This window comes from Drosophila serrata, unplaced genomic scaffold, assembly GCF_035046125.1.
Source record: "Drosophila serrata isolate PLE 108 unplaced genomic scaffold, ASM3504612v1 contig_362, whole genome shotgun sequence".
In the NCBI taxonomy this organism is placed as follows: Eukaryota; Metazoa; Arthropoda; class Insecta; order Diptera; family Drosophilidae; genus Drosophila; species Drosophila serrata.
The window spans coordinates 2,258,631-2,277,990 of NW_028257260.1; the positions used below are offsets into that span (position 1 = coordinate 2,258,631).

General features: G+C 34.6%; 3 protein-coding genes and 2 non-coding genes across 9 annotated transcripts in view; 2 read left to right on the top strand and 3 right to left on the bottom strand.

The window, feature by feature from the left end:
* Positions 1-78: 78 nt before the first annotated feature.
* On the top strand, positions 79-5,028 carry Cbs (Cystathionine beta-synthase). 3 transcript variants are annotated; one of them, XM_020942106.2, is made up of 4 exons: positions 79-196; positions 3,060-3,284; positions 3,351-4,392; positions 4,460-5,028. In XM_020942106.2, exons 2-4 carry the CDS (start codon positions 3,062-3,064, stop codon positions 4,767-4,769), a joined length of 1,575 nt encoding a protein of 524 aa, XP_020797765.2. In that variant the 5' UTR covers positions 79-196; positions 3,060-3,061; the 3' UTR covers positions 4,770-5,028. The 3 variants fall into 3 exon arrangements, with proteins under 3 accessions (XP_020797765.2, XP_086695283.1, XP_086695284.1); XM_086839157.1 differs by having other exon boundaries at positions 171-267; XM_086839158.1 differs by lacking the exon at positions 79-196 and adding an exon at positions 2,523-2,627.
* Positions 5,029-5,668: 640 nt separating this feature from the next.
* On the bottom strand, positions 5,669-9,162 carry Stt3A (catalytic subunit 3A of the oligosaccharyltransferase complex). The gene is made up of 6 exons (XM_020942324.2): positions 9,021-9,162; positions 8,430-8,758; positions 7,971-8,360; positions 7,476-7,763; positions 6,794-7,279; positions 5,669-6,586 (listed from the first exon to the last, which is right to left on the bottom strand). The coding sequence occupies exons 1-6, from the start codon at positions 9,118-9,120 to the stop codon at positions 6,032-6,034; spliced, it is 2,148 nt and encodes a 715-aa protein (XP_020797983.1). The 5' UTR covers positions 9,121-9,162; the 3' UTR covers positions 5,669-6,031.
* Positions 6,661-6,745, bottom strand: LOC147642735 (small nucleolar RNA Me28S-U3344). Its single transcript, XR_015273112.1, has one exon. It is a non-coding gene; the product is annotated as a small nucleolar RNA Me28S-U3344 (small nucleolar RNA).
* Positions 7,842-7,925, bottom strand: LOC147642736 (small nucleolar RNA Me28S-U3344). The gene has a single exon (XR_015273111.1). It is a non-coding gene; the product is annotated as a small nucleolar RNA Me28S-U3344 (small nucleolar RNA).
* An 861-nt stretch (positions 9,163-10,023) lies between the features above and the next one.
* Positions 10,024-19,360, top strand: part of bves (popeye domain cAMP effector bves) — a 35,437-nt gene continuing 26,100 nt past the window's right edge. For all 3 annotated transcript variants that reach the window (XM_020942089.2, XM_020942090.2, XM_020942087.2), the window contains exons 1-2: positions 10,024-10,378; positions 19,089-19,359. The gene's annotated coding sequence lies outside the window, so the exon portion shown is untranslated. The remainder of the gene's footprint in view (positions 10,379-19,088; position 19,360) is intronic.

Consider the following 19,360-nt stretch of genomic DNA (forward strand, 5'->3'; position numbering starts at 1 on the left):
ATGAGATAAACCATGTAAAGTCCGTTAATGTATATTTACGTATCGTATCGTATCATATCGATGATATTTTTTGTGTACAAAAAATAATAATATCGATGTTAAAATATCGATACAAGTTGAAATTTTGATATATTTTCAACAAGCTTACTTCGCTGCGGTTTTTTAGTTTTATTCAAAAAGACATCACAATTAAGCAGTAAGTATTCGTTTAACTGCGGCTTTCAAAAGTGATTAGTTTATTTAAACAAAAAAGAAACTGCTCAAAAAGTACGTTAATCCTGTGTTCCTTTTAGGCCCAGCTTGTGGCAGTTAAGGCTTTATTATTAAATGCGTTTAAATGCCAGCCGGCTCATTTACGTACTTAAATAACTAAATACGTGTATGTGAAAATAGGGGGCTAAAAAACACATGTGCTTGGCCTTTCTTTTGTTGTTTTCGTTTTTTAGCTGCGCGTTGTTTTTCTATTTCGTTATTTGCATGTGAATATAAATACTTTTACGTGTGTGTGTAAACATGTGCCGTTGAAACGGAAGGAGAACATATAAACATGCTTGAGAGAGAGAGAGAGAGCAGTAAAAAATCCAGTTGGAATTCTATCTGTGCAACTCCACTCCTCTCCCACTCACTCCACTCCACTTTCTCACTTTACTCTTTGGCCGGTCTCTTTGGTGAAGAAAGTAAATTCAAGGAAAAGATAGAATAAAAAAGAGAACACGAAAACGGTCTAATAAAACAGAAAAAATAGAACTAATAGATTTACATATATTTAAATGTTGGAAGATCGTAAACTTAACTTGTTTCAATAGTATCTTAACTTTAATTCTTAAGTTAAAGTCTCAAATAAGACTTGTGAAAGCTGAATTTTTAATACCCTTGCAGTTTTCAATTGTAGAATAATAACTAAGACAAAAATGCATTAATTTAAATTTAAAAATTTAATTTAAAATATTACATTTAAAGCTCTTCTGTGTTGGGTTTTATTCGGTATAAAAACCAACATGTGATGTTTTATTTTGACTTATGCAACTCTTCTACAATTTAAAAAAAAAAAACGTAATAAAAATATAAATATAGGTTTTTGGTTTACAAATATTTTATTTTTATTAATTGGAATTTTTATGGTGATTATATTATTTGGTTTTTGGCTAAGAACATGCATTATAGGAATTAACATAAATCCATTAAATTGATAATTTTATATATAATACTTATATATATATTATATATTTTAATATATTTTGGTCAGATCAAAGTTCGTCAAATATAACTAACTAAGCCTAATAAATCATTAATTTCAATTCGGAAAGATTCATTGTGTTAGTTTTTATTAGTTCAACTAATCAGATTATGAACTTTAATACTTAAAAATGATTATTATTTTTGTTTTTTTAATTATTTACAATTTGAATGGTGTAACCCTTTATACAGTTTAGAAAATATGACTGAATATGTAAAGCTGTTGATGTTGATCAAGAATATATATGATTTATAGGTTTAAAATGATTATATAAAGTATTGCATAACTCCGATCCCTTGTTCTTTTTCGTCTCAAAGATCAACATTATTCCATAGCCTTAAAAAAGGTTTAATTTTTGTTATGTCATATGAAAATGAGACACTTAAATAAACTAATTAATGAAAAATAAGCTTTTAATATCAGGCAACCCTTTTAATGTTTCCGACCTACCTTAGGAACCCAATTTATGGCACATTATAAAAGTAACAAATACTAAAAACAGAGTGTGTATATAGGTTCCCTTATTTGGTCTGCTTCAAGTGGCGTGTCGATTGCTATCAATCAGTGCCACCTGGGAACACCTTATCTAAAGCAGTAAATATATATATATATATATATATATATATATATATATATGTAATATATACAGGCAACTACCGTTTATTGGCCAACTTTGAGAGGGTACAAAAGATAAACAAAGTATCAATTATGCTTATAAAAGAAAACAAAATAATTCCACTCGACTACAATCAGGAACTTGGAAATTTCCTCCAGAATTAATTGCATAATCACAAACTTTTGCTGATTTCACAATTTTTGAGCTTTTCCCCAATAGGTGTCGATAAGGAAGTATCTGAAGTATAATATATACAGGTTTATTGACCGACTTTGTGAGGGTTTAGTTTCCAGATCAATCCAATATATAAATATATCAATCTACAATAAGGAACTTAGAAATATCCCCAGTATTAATTACATAATCACTTTTTTTTTTGCTGATCTCACCATTTTTGAACTTTCCCCCAATTGGTTTTGATAAGGAAAGACCTTGGGATTTATAATAATCAAATAAACGCGTCACAGGGCTTTATCAATTTCTCTTATGGCCACATCCAGAGCCAATATAAATTTATTTATTTATTTATGATTCTAAAAAAAATTAATTTTACAATCCCTATTATCTTGGGAATTTAGAAGCTCGTTTTTTCAAATCCCCTTTTGCACGTCATCGTTTCAAAAGCATGCTCGACCTTTTCGCTTTCGATCAAATAATAATCTCAGGCTATATATAAAAATATCACCAAGTACACAATGAGACAACAAAAAAATCTATTTCAATTCCGATTCCAAGTCATACTTTTATTCCTATTCCAAAATCTAAAGCGATAAGGTCTGAGGTCTAACTGCACCATCTGGCGATTCGAATATTGTGAAATAAACAGATAACAAAATTCAAATGTTTTTCGAATATTATTAATGGAAAAACAAGGAAATCAAATTATTTATAACATTTTCTTTTATTTAAATTGACGTTTTGTAATATCTGAATTCTTAAAATGTTGTAAAAATTACATGTTACTTAAAAACCTAGTTGCAAAATTGTATTTCGCTGATTTAAAAGCTTACCTTAAGTATTCAAGATGGCAGATATTTTCAATTTATCGATGCTGTACCGATATATGAGACGAAAGTCGATATACAACTTCGATAAATCTTATACTGAATGTGATGAGTCTCTTAGTCTAAATATCATATCATACATGATATATATATTTTCCCCTCAATTTACATGACATCCTTATAATGTATCCTTTTCCCGCAGAGATGCCACAGCCTAAGCCATACGAAAGGCCCGCCGATTACATCGATCCCGGAATGCCATCGAAATGCAAATGGCATTTGGGAACCACCGAAAAGTCACCCCATACGCAGCGAGGCATTGCTCACCGTCAAAAGATCACACCGGACATCCTGGAGGTGATTGGATGCACTCCACTGATTAAACTTAATCATATTCCCGCCGCTGAGGGCATAGAGTGCGAGATGTGTGAGTTTGTATAAACAAATCCCAACTGAGGTGTATCCATAATAACTTTCCGATTTCCTCTGACAGATGCCAAATGCGAGTTCCTTAATCCCGGTGGTTCGGTCAAGGATCGCATCGGCTATCGTATGGTCCAGGATGCCGAGGAGAAGGGTATCCTTAAGCCAGGATTCACGATTATCGAACCAACTTCAGGAAATACAGGCATTGGACTGGCAATGGCCTGTGCCGTCAAGGGTTACAAGTGCATCATTGTGATGCCAGAGAAGATGTCCAATGAGAAGGTATCTGCACTTCGTGCTCTTGGAGCTACGATAATTCGTACACCAACGGAGGCTGCCTACGATTCACCCGAAGGTCTGATCTATGTGGCCCAGCGGCTGCAGAGGGAAACACCCAATTCGATTGTCCTCGATCAGTATCGGAATGCGGGCAATCCGTTGGCCCACTATGATGGCACTGCTGCTGAGATCCTGTGGCAATTGGACAATCAGGTGGATATGATTGTGGTCTCGGCCGGAACGGCGGGCACCATAAGCGGCATTGGTAGGAAAATCAAGGAGCAGGCTCCAAATTGTCAAATCGTTGGCGTGGATCCCTTTGGCTCCGTCTTGGCCCGTCCCATTGGGATGAACAAGAGCGATGTGACATTCTATGAAGTCGAGGGCATTGGCTATGACTTTCCACCCACCGTCTATGATGAAACTGTGGTCGATTCGTGGACCAAAATCACCGATTCCGATTGCTTCCCCATGAGCAGGCGTCTGAATGCCGAGGAGGGCCTCTTGTGCGGCGGCTCCAGCGGCGGTGCAATGCATGCTGCCCTCCAGAATGCTCGCAAACTGAAGAAGGGCCAACGTTGTGTGGTCATTCTGCCCGATGGCATTCGCAACTATATGACCAAGTTCGTCTCGGACAATTGGATGGAGGCGCGTGGCTTCAAGGAGTCGGTTAACGAGCATGGTCACTGGTGGTGGAATCTAGCGATTCAGAAACTAAAGCTTCCAGCAGTGCCAATGGTTCTAAAGTCGAACGCCACTGTGGGAGAGACTGTGGCCCTGATGAAGCAGCACCGCGTGGACCATCTGCCCATGGTAGATGAAGAGGATGGGTAAGGATTAATTGGTTAAACTAAAACTAAAATAACTAACTCACTTTCTCTCTTATTTTTTTAATAGTTCCATTTTGGGCGTGGTTAGCCAGGAGACGTTGATCACTCAGATTGTGAGCATGAACCGCCAGCCATCTGATCCTGTAATTAAGGCACTGAATAGGCGTGTGATCCGTTTGAATGAATCCGAGATTATTGGCAAGCTGGCCCGCGTTCTTGAGCTGGATCCCACTGTGTTGATTGTGGGCAAGAATGCTTCAGGCAAGGAGGAGGTTAAGGCCTTGGCCAACAAGCTGGACGTCACAGCCTTCATCACAGACGCTGGAAATCAGAATTCCAAGTCAAATGGCACCACCACAAATGGCGGTGGCCACTAAAACGTTAATAGAAATTAGCTTTATGGAGTTAGAACCTATCCTATAAACCTACCGACCATAAACCTAAGCACTATTAACTTATATAGCCTAATTCCACTGTCCATTTTTAAACTATTTTGGATATATAAACTATAAGTTAAAATCTGAAAGAAAGTTGAAATATGTACCAGTCGAAATTGGTTATTATAATGTTAAAAAACAAAACCGGCATGCATTTTTATATTTGATAATAAATATCCTTTTATAAATAAAAAAAAAACTTAACGCGTGTTTTTGAGGGATAGAAGTAAGCATTGAACTTGCAGTTTTGAATTAAATTATAGGATCGAATCGGAAATAATTAAGCTTCGTATTCCTTAAATCAATAATTTTTTTGTATGACAATTTTTTCGAAAATTCAAACTTAAAAAATCTCATAACTAAGCCAAAAAAGCATTAATTTCAATTCGGAAAGCGTTCCTATGTAAGTTTTTAAAAGGTGTATAAATCTGCGTACTTAATTTAAACTTTTAACAAATTTTAATTTTTTCGAATTTTTTTCATAATTTTTAACGATGTAACCCCTTATAAAATGTTGAAAAATTTTTTCAATTTTTTCTTTCCTCCAAAGATGGCTAGATCGATTCGGCTGATGATGCTGATCAAGAATATATATGATTTATAGGGTCGGAAATGATTCCTTCATATAGTAACAAGCTTTTGAATAAATTATAATACTCCATAAGGGTATAAACATAGAGAACTCTAGATTTTACTATTTTATAAGGCAAAGTTCCAATATTTTACTGAATTAGATACCCTAGTTGTTATTTAAAACCCTAAAGCAATATTTTATAAATTCACATTTGAATTAAAATGCTTACTTTCAAAACCGCCCACAAAATGGAAACAATTATCTATTTAAATTGATCACTTTTATCATATCTATATATATTTTTCGTTCGATTTGCTTACATGTGTTGTGTTCTTGTTCCAGATGAGAAATATTTTAAAGTAAAAAAAAAAATGGTACAAAAAAACGAAAGGCGTGCAACAAGTAGCAACAATTAATACTCAGGGAGCAAGAGAGATTGCCAAATGATTCGATATAAATAGAGATACAGAGCGAGATGGAGAGAGACGTAGGACTGTAATGTACAAACATAGAATGGAGAGAGATAGAAGATCGATGTGACATCGAAAAAAATCGTAGATGTTCTCCTTCCAGCTCTCAAAGAGATGGCGCCACACTGGAATGTTTGTTGCGACTCCTTGATTCCTTTTCAGACTCCTCGATTTGGCAGATCCTTGACCTTGTAGATGCGCACCAGCCAATGCTCCGTGGTATAGGCCTCCTCCAGCACATCAAGCTCAAAGTCCTTATTGCCAATTTCCGCTGCACGCACTCGATCATAGCCCTGGGCCTTGCCACCCTCCGTGTACATTTGGCCAAAGCGATAATAGCACATCTTGTACATCAGACAATTGAGCAGCGTTGGCGAACCCTCCTTGTCCACACGGAACTCTCCATTCGCAGCATAGTAATCCTTTTCACGTATGTGTGCACCACGATCTGTGCTCCCACCAATCCGTACCATCCACAGGAACTTGTTAATATCATCGGATGAGTAGCCAGTCAAACCGCCAAAGATAACCAAGACATAATCCACATCCAGTTCACGCATTATCTCATAGGCCTTCTCCTCCGACGAGGCCATGGCTTGGCCCACACGTGAAATGTGCGTATTATTCCAAGTATTATTATCCACCAATATGGTACGATTGGCCATGGCTGTTATTTGATAGCCATAATCCCACCAAGACATGATGCGAGCGTCCTGCGGAAATAAATTAAGAAAAAACATATAATTTAGTTATACAGTTCTTAAGAGAAAAGTAATCATTATTTAATTTCCTTGTCAGCTAGTTTGTTTAGTACTCATTATGTTTCATACTCTTCCTATCAAGAATTTATACAAGTAGTCATCATTTTAGGCAAGTGAGGAAATTGATTAATATATAGTAAGTAGAAAATGTAGACTCACTTCCGGTGTATTCATCTGCAGCCAGTAGTAGGCCTCACGGAAATCATCAAAGATAATCCGACCGCCGTCATGCGATCGTGCGCTCAGCACAATGCTGGGCGAGGAGTAAGCCTCCGAGGTGACCCACGTGCAGTGCAGGGTATAAACTATAAGCATCAACGTTATAATGCCCACAAAACCAATGGCCACCTCGCTCTTCACACCGCCCGTCTGCTGCTCCATCTTCTTGTGCTGCCGCTTGCTCTCCACTCCGCCATGCTTGGACGACGAACTGCCGGCATCCACACTCTTGATATATTTGGCCAGCAGATGTGATACGGCAATTCCAGATAAAACGCACATCACGGGAGCAAGAACCAGCATGAGACGCACCATAACTCCAGCGAAGTAAATACTTGTGACGCCATACAATATAATGAATATATTCGAATCGGTTAGCTTGGAGAAGCAAAAGTACAGGCCAGCGGGAAAGAGAAATACCAAGATCTGCAAAGGATGAAATATATACCAATTAATATATGGAAATATAATTTAAAATCAACTAATTGGCAGACACTGCCTCAGCGATCAAAGTGCAAGGTAATCATTCAAGTGCATTAAGACGCAACACTCATTCGCATCGTTATAAAGTTTTCATCTTTTGGCTGTTTACAATTACAAAAAGAAAACTATAAAAACTAACCTGAAGATCAAAGTAAAATGATGACCAGGATGTGGGCTGATGTTCCGACACAGAGGCAATAATTGGAATATGATTCTTGGCATAAGAAGGATCCAGCAGTGAATAAAATCGTCCCGTCCAAGGGGATACCTTGCCGGTTATGGTCAGCAGAGTGCCCACAACAAGCACCACAGTCAGCAGACTGGACATTAGGGTCTTAAAGAGCAGATCAAAGTGCTCTTTGGGTATGCGAGAGCGCAGATAGTCGACAAAGGCGTGAATCTGGCAAAGACCAAAGACACCTAAAGCCTAAAAAGAAATAATTAAGAAATATTAATTATTTTTATTAAAAATGAAGGGATTATTAATAATTAACTACTTTCAATGATCAAATCAGCTTGGTTGTTCGTACTCATTATGTTTCATACTCTTCCTATCAAGAATATAAGAAAGTATTCATCATAAAATGATCACTTAAGGTTAATCTCTCAATGGTACTATGGATACCACACTTACCAGCATATGCTCCGAGCTTTGGATGGGCTGGAATCCCACAAAAGAGATCTGCATGGACAGGATTGTGCCCACACAATACAGCGTACTATAGGCAATATAGATCCTATGCGAGAATCTGCCCGTTATCATCAGAGCCACCACGTGCAAGGGTATAAGGTTGATTAGGAACACATAGCCACCCCATGAGGAGACCATATAGAAGTAAGCCAATGCAGCCATGGCTGACCAAAAGATGGTGCCCGTCTTGACGGCCTTGATCCACAAATAGTAGGTGAAGAGCATGCAAAAGATGGCAATCCCCTCATTGTCATAAGATCCGGCCACCGAACGGGATATATAACCAGGAACTATGGAGATGAGAGCGGCAGCCACCAGTCCAGCGCCAGTGCTCTGAAAGAAAGAAGAGAAAAACATGTTAAGTACAAAAACCACGTGTGAAAATTAACCTCCAAAACTTACATGAATCTCCTTGGTAAGAGCATAGGTAACCAATGTGGTAAGCGACGAAAAGAACGGCGCCAGGAAGACGCACACATTCCTAATATCAATAGTCACATTTAGCAGCCACATGAGGCGGTAGAGCGCCGCCGAGGTTACCATCAATCCGGGATAAATAGTGCCGCCAATGATGCGGCCCAGGGGATACCAGGCGCGGTCATCGAACCAATTGTGGAACTTGTAGAAGCCCTGCTCGGCCAGGAACCGAGTGGTGCGGTAGTTAAAGTACGGATCGAACTCATGGATAACACTTTCGAATCGCAGAACAGAAAAAAGGCGCGTGGCGAATGCTGCATGCGGTCAAAAATTAAAAAGAGGAAGTTGAGTTTTAGTGATGGCAAATTTCATTTAATCGTTATATCGATATCTTCAAAAGGTGCCTGTATTCACTATATCAGAACAGCTGAAGTCTAGCGAAGACATGAACCTTTCGTACGAACTACCACCTCTATCAGAAAATATCGATATCGAACAAACTCACGAACCGCATTAGTTTTTTTTTGTTTTTTAACAATAACTATTATAAATTCCCAATATGGCATATTAACTCACACAGAACGGCCGCCAAAATGAGTATGGCCAGTTTAACTAGATGCTCCTGCTTCTCCCATGTGAGAAAGCCTCTGGCGACGCCGCCCACGTCAACCGTCATGTCTTTTTTTTCTCTCTCGCCTGCCGGCGTTTCCGGCGTTGTTTATTCCAATTCAAGGTCACCAAATTAACCGGTCTCTGGTTTTATAGGTGCTCCGTAAGCTTATTTCGATTTATATATCACTGCACTAGGTTTATTGTTGCTATTATTCGAAAAAAAATTGGTAAAAATAATGCGCGACAGAATTTGCAAGCCGTGGCAGAGAAGACTTTATCGGTATCGAGCTATCGATATAAGTATTGTAAACGTAATGGCAGCTCACAGCTTGGCACGATTTTTTCTTCCGTTTTTGCCAAAACATGTTTTTTGTTGAATCATCGTTTTGATATTAACATTCCCTTAATTGTAAACTTATGGCTAGCTTATGTCGGGTGACTAATTTAAAACATTTAAGCCAAACCGGCTGTTCTTCCTCTTATTGTTGTCATTGCCAGCTGTTTTTCCGCTCTCTTTTCAAGCTTCGCTCTGCCTCCCTCTTCAGCTCTCTCAAACTCTCGCTCTCCCAATTGCCGCTGCGATGACATAAACTAGATTTAAATGAATGTAAGCTATATTAGGTATTTATTCTTATAGTTTATTGTGATATTTGATCCCCCAGTTGTATTTGCAAGTCTATCGTTTTGAAAAAGGTTATTTGTAAAAAGGAGAGAGAAAGAGAGGCCACGCAGAAGAGAGCGAAAAAAGGGCTAGTGAGTGCTGTCACATTGTAGCTAGAAAGTAGCTAGCCTTAAGGGACAAATCAAAATATTGTTAAAACAAAAGATATGCAACTGCAAACTAAACGTAATTTAATAATAATTTATTTACATTTTTATTCCTGCTATTAATGCAATAAATAATCGGTAAATACATATATAGAAATTATTTAGCCTTACCTCTAACCCCTACTTCTGTTCTTAACAGCTTTTTTCAAGATAGAACTTTGGCATCACTGGGCAAAGCGAATCGAGAGAAACGGCTGTTTTGCGGGAGAGCGGAGCTCGGGAGCAGAGTGCAGAGAGCATTCGAACAAAATTTCTATTTAAGCCACCGCAAAATTCACTATCATTGTTATTTTTTCAACCGAGCTGCGCTGCCAAAAAGAAAAGGAATATGGCAAATAAGACATTCGTATCCGATTAATTGCCGGGCTAAAACATAAACTAACTATTGATATCAAACATCCGCATATATTCTGCTACATACATATGTATATATTTCCCAACACGAGACCACAAAAGCAATCGGATCGCGAAACAAATGCAAGTGACTTCTGCTGGTAAATAAAAGTTTGCTTTTCCCATTAAGAAAAACAATAAACTCGAGTGTTAAAGGCATTAACAAATAAAGTACAACAGCAACGAAAGGGAAAGTGTGTGTGTGCATGTGAATTATCTTTAAAATCATTAATTTTTTTTCAAGTGTTTCGGTGTCATATACATATATGTATTTACATGTACAATACATGTACATAGGAGACTGGCGGCGAAGGCGTTGTTTGTTTGTGTTTTTGCTGCCTGACTCTCTTTATTTTTTCAAGTTGCGCCAAAACTAATTAAATAATAACCATTAAAGTTACATACGTACATACTTACTTATATGTATGAGTGCAAGAACGGTGAAAAATCGAACATCAACGCTCTAAAAAATGTGGTATACGATGCATGTGTGTGTGTGCGTGCGGGTGGTGGCAGCGTCGGCAGAGGCAGCGATTGCAGTTGCCAGCACGCATCAAAGAAGTCCAAGAAGGAGAAGAAGAAGAAGCAGAAGTAGAAATGGATGATTGGGGAAGGGGGAGATATGGAGTTGGTAAAGAGTAAAACAGCAACAAACCCCAACTCCTGCAGCTGTTTCTCTCCCCCATATGTGTGTGTGTGCGACTGTGTGGGTGTTTGCATTTGCATAGCATTTCTGGCATGCAACTTTTCAGTACATGTTTGTGTGTGCGTGTATATTTATGGAAGCTAGTTTGCCTAAAAGAGCAAAAGAGAGGCGAGATTGGGGCAATATAATGTACGTATGTATGTACATACAATGTACATAATACATACATATCATAGATATTTATTTATTCGAGTTTCAAACAGCCGGTTGACAAACAGCAATAAAAAAGCAATTGCAAAATTTTTGCATCCCATGGAGAGAAATTAATTAATGTAGGAAAATCACAAAAAAAAAAAAAAAAACAAACACAGATTGCTTCCCAGAAATCAAAAGCAGCTGCTGCATTCCAAAAATGTAGTAATAGATTCAAAAATAGATTGAAAAGTTGAAAAACATCCCTAGATGGAAGCGAGTGGATTGGAGTGGAAATTTTTTTTTTTTTTTTTTTTTTTTGTAATTATTTTGATGATCGTTGCGTGTGAGCTTAATTAAACAAATCTTACAAATCGCTCGGGTCAAGGATCGCTCCCTAAATGCTTTAGAAATAAAGCTGAGTATTATTATTCCTATAAAGTATTATTATAATTTACTTAAATTAAATTAAAAGTCACTCAGTAAGTGAAAGCTTTCAAAACAATAAATAAATACCAGGTATTAAAGGATAGAGTGAAATACAAATAATTTTTGTTGATAAATACTCTAAATAAACTTAGTTAATAATCATTATTATCATACACAAAGTTGAATAACTTCTGCTATTTGATATCTATTTTTATTTAAAAGAATTTAGATAAGATACATAACTTATCTATTTACTGGAAAGTTTCTTCCGTTGTCAAGTTGATAATTTTTGGGCAGTCAGATAAAGTTAATGATACAAAAATTTGGTTATCTATCCTTAAGCTAGACTCATTGTCAAGGTCATTTCAGAAATGTATCTGGTATTTATCTTTTTCGATCAGATAACTGTCAGATACTTTAACAGTTGAGAGTAGAAACCATTCCTTAGTGTTGGAATAGTTTTTCTATCTCGTTACTCCATTTGTTGATTAAATATATACATATTTTACAAATGGAAAATATTCGAAATACTGCAAATAAGAAAACATGATTGTCTGGCAATCCATCAATTTTCGATGGATATTCATTGTTTTCCCCAACCCATTTACAAAGTGAATGAGTGATTAAGTAATTTGATTTCTTTTCGTTGTCTTAGTTATTTTTTCAAACCCTTGTCTTGCTTTGGTTGTTTTCCCTTGTTTTTTGAGCATAAGAAAGATATAAAAATTGAATACGGCATGTGTTTTTGCCTCTTTATTGTTATTGGTATAATTATTATTTTTTTGTTGCTGGTTTTTGTTTTTTGTTAACGCGTGGGAAACGGAAATTGGCAAGAAACCAGAGAGAGAGAGAGAGAGAGAGAGAGAGAGAGAAAAAGTTGCCTCTCCACTTGCTTCACCGTCTAAAAACTGCTACGAAATTATTTTATAATTGTTAAAATGCTATTTAAGCAAAGAGAAATACAAACTTGGAAACGCCCTAAGGGGTCGGTAGGGTATTTAATCTTTTTTTTATTTTTGTAAATCATATTTTGATAGTTTGGAAAATGTTAATAAGTCTTTTTTCTAATTTGTATTCCGTTTCTAGTTTTTTTTCTTCATAAATAGTGTTAGAAAGGCATTTAATTTAATTATTTCAAAACAAAAAATATTGAAAAAGGCTAATTTGAGTTCTTAAAGAGTTTTACATTTTGTATTTTCATATTTAACTCCTAAAAACTTTGAGTACCGGGTATTCCCTAGTCGTTTACTCTCGTTTCTAGCTTTCTTACTTTGTTTTTTCCTCAATTAATTTCTTGTAATTAAACTATTACAATGTGTACAACTTGATGACTTGTTGCTAGGGGAAAATTGATGAAAGGGTGCCTCTATTTTCACTTTTTCCTTTTCTATCGACATTTCCAATTGCCGCGGCATACATAAATGTATACATATGTACATATATGTTCCGTTTCCAATTGGATTACGACCCAAGCGACCATAATTTGTCTGCGGGCCAAATAACGATTAGAATCGGCCAAGATATGAGTCGCTGCGGGCTATATTTTATTTGCTAGCTTTCGTTTCGAAATAGAAATACCCTATACTCTATACCCTATAAATATTATTATTTGTAAATATATAAATACTATTATTTAATCTGGTTTAATTTGTTACCTTATAATTTTAGTTGAATGATGTCAATCAATTCAATTTCAATTTAATTCATGATTAAGGATAAATACGTATACGTAATATTGTTAGAATAAGTACGTATACGTAATATTGTTAGGTGTTATTTCTAACAATATTACGTATACGTATTTATCTTTTATAAGCATCAACAGTAGCTTAAATCTAGCCAAGTTGGTTTCCAAGAAAATTATTTATCTAATTTAGATGAAATTTTCAAATACTTTCATTTCCCTTTTTTAGGGAAAGGCCATTAGGATCCTGTACAGTCCCTTTTGTGACTCATCTAATTGGAAGGCAAATGCAAACAAATAGGGATATATCTTATATCTTATTGCGATATCTCATTAGATACTTTTACCCCCCCCCCACACGATAATTTTACGATGATTGCGTTTAAGCAAACACCAATCAATCGATGACTTCGATAGCAAATTACCTCGCCGCAAAGAAAAAAAAGGGCAACGAGAAAGAGAGAGGAGGCTTTGACCATTAACCTCCTCCGCCTTTCCCCCTCCCATTTCTTTACCTATATTGTCACTATATTGGTCATTGATCCATGCCCCGCTTTTCATCCATTACCCATTGGTCTTTTCACTCCACCCATCTTTTCCTCAGTCATTTATCAACTTATTGGCATTTTCACAATAGGAAGTTTAAGATTTACTTTTTACAATTTTATAAATATTAAAATTATAAATAATATGAAAAGTTTTTTAAACAATATTTTTAAATAGACAAGAAAACTAACTTTGACGATATACAAAAAATATACCTGAAATAAATCAAATTGATTATATAAACAAATTAATATTATTAAAATTTTATTGATTATTATTGGTTTATTAATATTTATTACTTTCGAAACCCTGTTCAATAACACGCTTTTAATATGTTTTGTAACTTATCAGAGTTTAATAAAAACTATAAATTAATAATGATAATTTAGCATTTCTTTAAGCTCTGATTTATGGTTTTCTTGTCTTACACATTGTATATTCCATGTTGCCCTCTTTTTAATATTCATTCTTTTTTATTTTATTGTTTTAAAGTTCATTTTTTTGTATATATATTTTTTTCTTTACATTTTTCTCGAGTTGTTCCCATTTTGGTCTTCACTTTTTTTTGGTCTTTTAAGCCAAGTCGCGCTTAGTTGTACATATATTTATTTTGTGTTTGTGTTTGTTTTGTTGTTTCGCTGCTAGTGTGGACTTTGTTTTATTTGTTGCTATTGTTGTTGTTGTTTTCTCTTCAAGGCAACAAAACGATGACTTCATCTTCTCTGCCCACAAAATGTGTGCGTGTGTGGGTGCATTGATGTTGAGGTTACCCTTTATCATAAATACGATAAATATATATTTGTAGTTTACTTTAAAATTTGTATATCAATTCCTTAATTGATTAATTCTTTGACTCAGTATATTTTGTTAATTTATCTAAAAGTTATCTTGCAAAAGTTTGAGCTGTAAAGACTAATATCATACTCATTTATTTAAAAAGTCTTTTATTTATATATACCCTTGCAGGCTAATATTCGATCACTAGGAATTAATCCAATACAAAATATTTATATTTATGTTAAAAAACAATAAAGTAAGCCGGCTTTCGTATAATTCACCTATAAATTTTATATTTACAGTGTTACTTTCACAGTTTTCTATTTTCCCCTATTTTTAACGATCGTTTGTATGGCAGCTATATAATATAATAGTTCGATTTTCATAAAATTTTACACAAAATTCTAGATTAATATATTTTGGCTATATATTAAATTTGAAGAAAATCTGTTGAAAACTGGAAAAGTTATAGGTTTGTTCCAACTATTTATGATTGTTCCTATGGCAGCTACTATATATATGTATATATATAGTCCACCGATTCGCCATGCTCCGAACTATATACTAGTAAAATTATAAAGAAGATTAGCTACATAGTTTCATTTAAATAGATTGCTCTTTGTTCCAAAACAAATCTCGCACACTTGTGCATATGATTCCCAACGTGTTCTAACATCCCCGGAACGAAGTGCCTGCTGCCAAGCCAGTATCAGATATGTGTTGTGTTACAAAAGTTGCAAGTCATTGTTTATTAGTGTTCAAAGATAGTAAGTGATCATACACACATACTTACATAGATACTTACTTACTTACTGCTCAGAGTTATTTACTGCTCATAGTTACTTACTGATCATAGATGCTTACTGGGCATACTTAATTACTGATCAGAGTTACCGACTATTCATAGATATTTACTGATCAGAGTTACTTACTGCTCATAGTTACTCAGTGTTCTGATTTATTTACTGGTCATAGTTACTTAGTGTTCAGATTTACTTGCGCACATCAAAGTATATGATTCCCAACTTGTTCTAACATCCCCGGAACGAAGTGACTGCTGCCAAGCCAGTATCAGATATGTTGTGTTACAAAAGTTGCAAGTCATTGTTTATTAGTGTTCAAAGATAGTAAGTGATCATACATACATACTTACTGGCCATACTTAATTACTGATCAGATTTACCGACTGTTCATAGATATTTACTGATCAGAGTTACTTACTGCTCATAGTTACTCAGTGTTCAGATTTATTTACTGGTCATAGATACTTAGTGTTCAGAGTTACTTACTGGTCATAGTTACTCAGTGTTCAGATTTACTTGCGCACATCAAAGTATATGATTCCCAACTTGTTCTAACATCCCCGGAACGAAGTGACTGCTGCCAAGCCAGTATCAGATATGTGTTGTGTTACAAAAGTTGCAAGTCATTGTTTATTAGTGTTCAAAGTTAGTAAGTGATCATACATACATACTTACTGGGCATACTTAATTACTGATCAGAGTTACCGACTATTCATAGATATTTACTGATCAGAGTTACTTACTGCTCATAGTTACTCAGTGTTCTGATTTATTTACTGGTCATAGTTACTTAGTGTTCAGATTTACTTGCGCACATCAAAGTATATGATTCCCAACTTGTTCTAACATCCCCGGAACGAAGTGACTGCTGCCAAGCCAGTATCAGATATGTGTTGTGTTACAAAAGTTGCAAGTCATTGTTTATTAGTGTTCAAAGTTAGTAAGTGATCATACATACATACTAGTCATAGATACTTTCTGTTCATATAATACATAATACATGATCATACATACTTGCTGGTCATAGATACTTAATGTTCAGAGTTACTTCTCATAAGTTAATTAATGTTCAGAGTTACTTACTTGCCATAGATACTTACTGATCATAGTTAATAACTGCTCTTAATAACTTAATCTTGAAAGATACTTACTGATTCTCTACATTTAACATCCGTTTTCTGGTAATTATATTGTATAGTATTCTGATTTTCATAAAATTAAAAATGAAATTTTATAATAGATAGATAGCTTTAAACCAAATTAAAGTAAGTCTATATGAAGACTTACTGTAAAGTTTCGCTGAGATACCTTCAAAACTGAGGAACTAGTTTGCGTAGGGTATACAAATTAAATTAGCATCTAAATATTATTTTTATTTGCCTAAAAGGTATATCAAAAATGGTTCACTAAAACTTGTGTTTTAAGGGGTTTTGATTAATAATGGTTTTAATAAAGATATAGACAAGGTCTAAATGTTTGTGGAAATTTAGGAAATTTATTTTTATGATTTATTTTGATTTTAAATATTCTTGTTTCCTTCATTTGTTGTTTTTACTTCAACATTTGTGCGAGACCACAAATGTTACTAAATGTTGCTGCTGCTGGTTTTGTTTTTATTTCTTTTGAAAGTGTTGGCTTTCTTTGTTTGCTTGTGTTGCTGATGATGTGTGTCACTTGGCGCTATCATCACTATTATCATCATTGTTGCAGCCACCATGCAAAGTGTTGAGTAATCATCATTCCAACCGACATCGCCATCATCATCATCATCGTCGTCGTCTGACTGTCAGTCATCGCTTGGCTGACCGCTTTCAATACCGAAAATGCAGAGAGAGAAAAAATACTAGTGTTTTCGATTCCGATACATAGAGAATAATATTTAAAAATACGCTATGAAGTCATTATATAATTTATTTGAGTTTTGTTTATAGAAGATAGATATGCGCTAGTTATGAGAATTTGTAGATACATGTATACATTAATAACTATTTTCAAAAACTATGACTTTTTGATGTTTGTAATTTTAGTATTTGATTTAATGAGCTTTGAATTATATCGTCTTAAATGATTTACATTATCCGCATAAATCTCACTTGGATCATGTCTTTTTTCCGGGTATATATCGTTTTGAAATGACATAAAATCGTGCAATAAAATCAGTTATAAAATCAGGAAAAATATTTTAAGCACATTCTCATTTAATTTATAGACTAGGAATGTTTATTTCGAAGAAAATATGTCACTCTCGTTTATTATTTTGGTTATTTATAATTTTTAATGTATTCGGAAAATTAAATTATATTTAAATACCAATTTGATGTCAAAGTTTTCTCTCAGTGCATTTGAGACCACGAACTTAGTGACATCAAATTGATTATTTGAATGCCCTTTGTCGTCGTCCCCTCTTGGTGTGTGTGTGTTCGCCTTCCTCTTTCGCGCTATCTGTCCTTCTCGTTGCCTTTGTTTTATTGTCCACCAGTCCAGGCCGGAAATGTTTTGGTTCTACACTCTCCAGACCAACCCCAATATAGAATATATATCTACTCATATATATGTATAGTGGGAACCATGCAGATGTGGTCAAAAGAATAGCAATAATGACAGCTTTACCTTTAAATTCAAAATATATAGTGCCACTTTTGAGATTCAAGGTATATCATATAAGAAACAAAATAATAATAAATAATAATTAACTAATAAGTAATAGAAATAAATAACTGATTATGTTTGAGTTAAAAATAAATTATAGATCACATTGGGATTAACTAAATATAGATAATTATTTTTCTAACGTTTTAGAATTTTTCTTTATTTTAATAGCAAGCTTTATTATTTAGTATTATTTTGTTTACTATATTAGAGTATTTCTTTATTTAAATATTTATTTATTTATTATTTTCTCCTTTACTTATTCATTAATTTAAAATTTTATTTTATTTTTGTATATTTTGTTTTACATTTTGCTGTTTAGATTATTTCTTTTTAACCACAACTGTATATGCTCTCCCACTTCCAATCTTTTGAAAGTCAGCTAAAGAAACCTTTTCAACTTTTCTCACACACACAAGTCTGCTTTATTTTGTATATACAATAGATACATATATTCTCTGGAGAGTTTTGACCAAATTTTGGTTATTCTGTTGAAATCCTTATTGTGTGGATTTTTGGATGATTTATTGCAAAATTTCTTGAAACTGGAAATACAAACTGGAGGCCAGTGGAAGCCAGGGATATTTTGAATATTTCTTTTAGATTAGAAAATGGCAGAAAAAGCTTAATATAAAAATCGATATTTTAATGCTGCGATATATGTATGTGCCATTAATCGATATACTTTTGATATTTCAAATCAATATAATCGGAGAAGAAAATGTATTAAATAACAGTTTTCAGATGTTTTTCGATATCAATATTTAAACGGTTAATTTAATTTTGTGATATTAAATTCTATATATTTTCGATATATCAAAGTTTTTGATTTTATATTGGTCAATATAATAAATCGACTTATTTTTTGTTGATATAGATTCCTAGACTTGTAAACTCTTTCCATTGTACTTGTGCATATGTGTAATTATATATTATGTGATCTCTGGGAATTGCTGCACAAGCTGAGTGAATTCCCAAAGGGTTGCAGCAATATCGATTATATTATTATTTATTGATTTGCCAAGGCTAAAATTGTCTCACGAAGTTACCAATAAATTTGTTTTATTTTTGTTTTCATCCATCAGCTGCCTAAACGATGCAACAATGTGACATGCGGCGGAGACGGCAGCAGCAGCAGAAGCAGCATCATCATCATTATCGGAACTTTACTCTATTATTAACTATCCGAGGAGTAGCAGCATTTGTCAATATAAAAAACGAATTATCAAGGGAAATCCCCCAAGTAAAACTTTTTCAAGCTACAAATTAGCGAGGTCTGGCACCACTCAAAGCTAAAGTGTTCTACTTAGTGTTGACCAAAACCACGAAACGGTTGGATTTTTTATTGTTTTCAAGG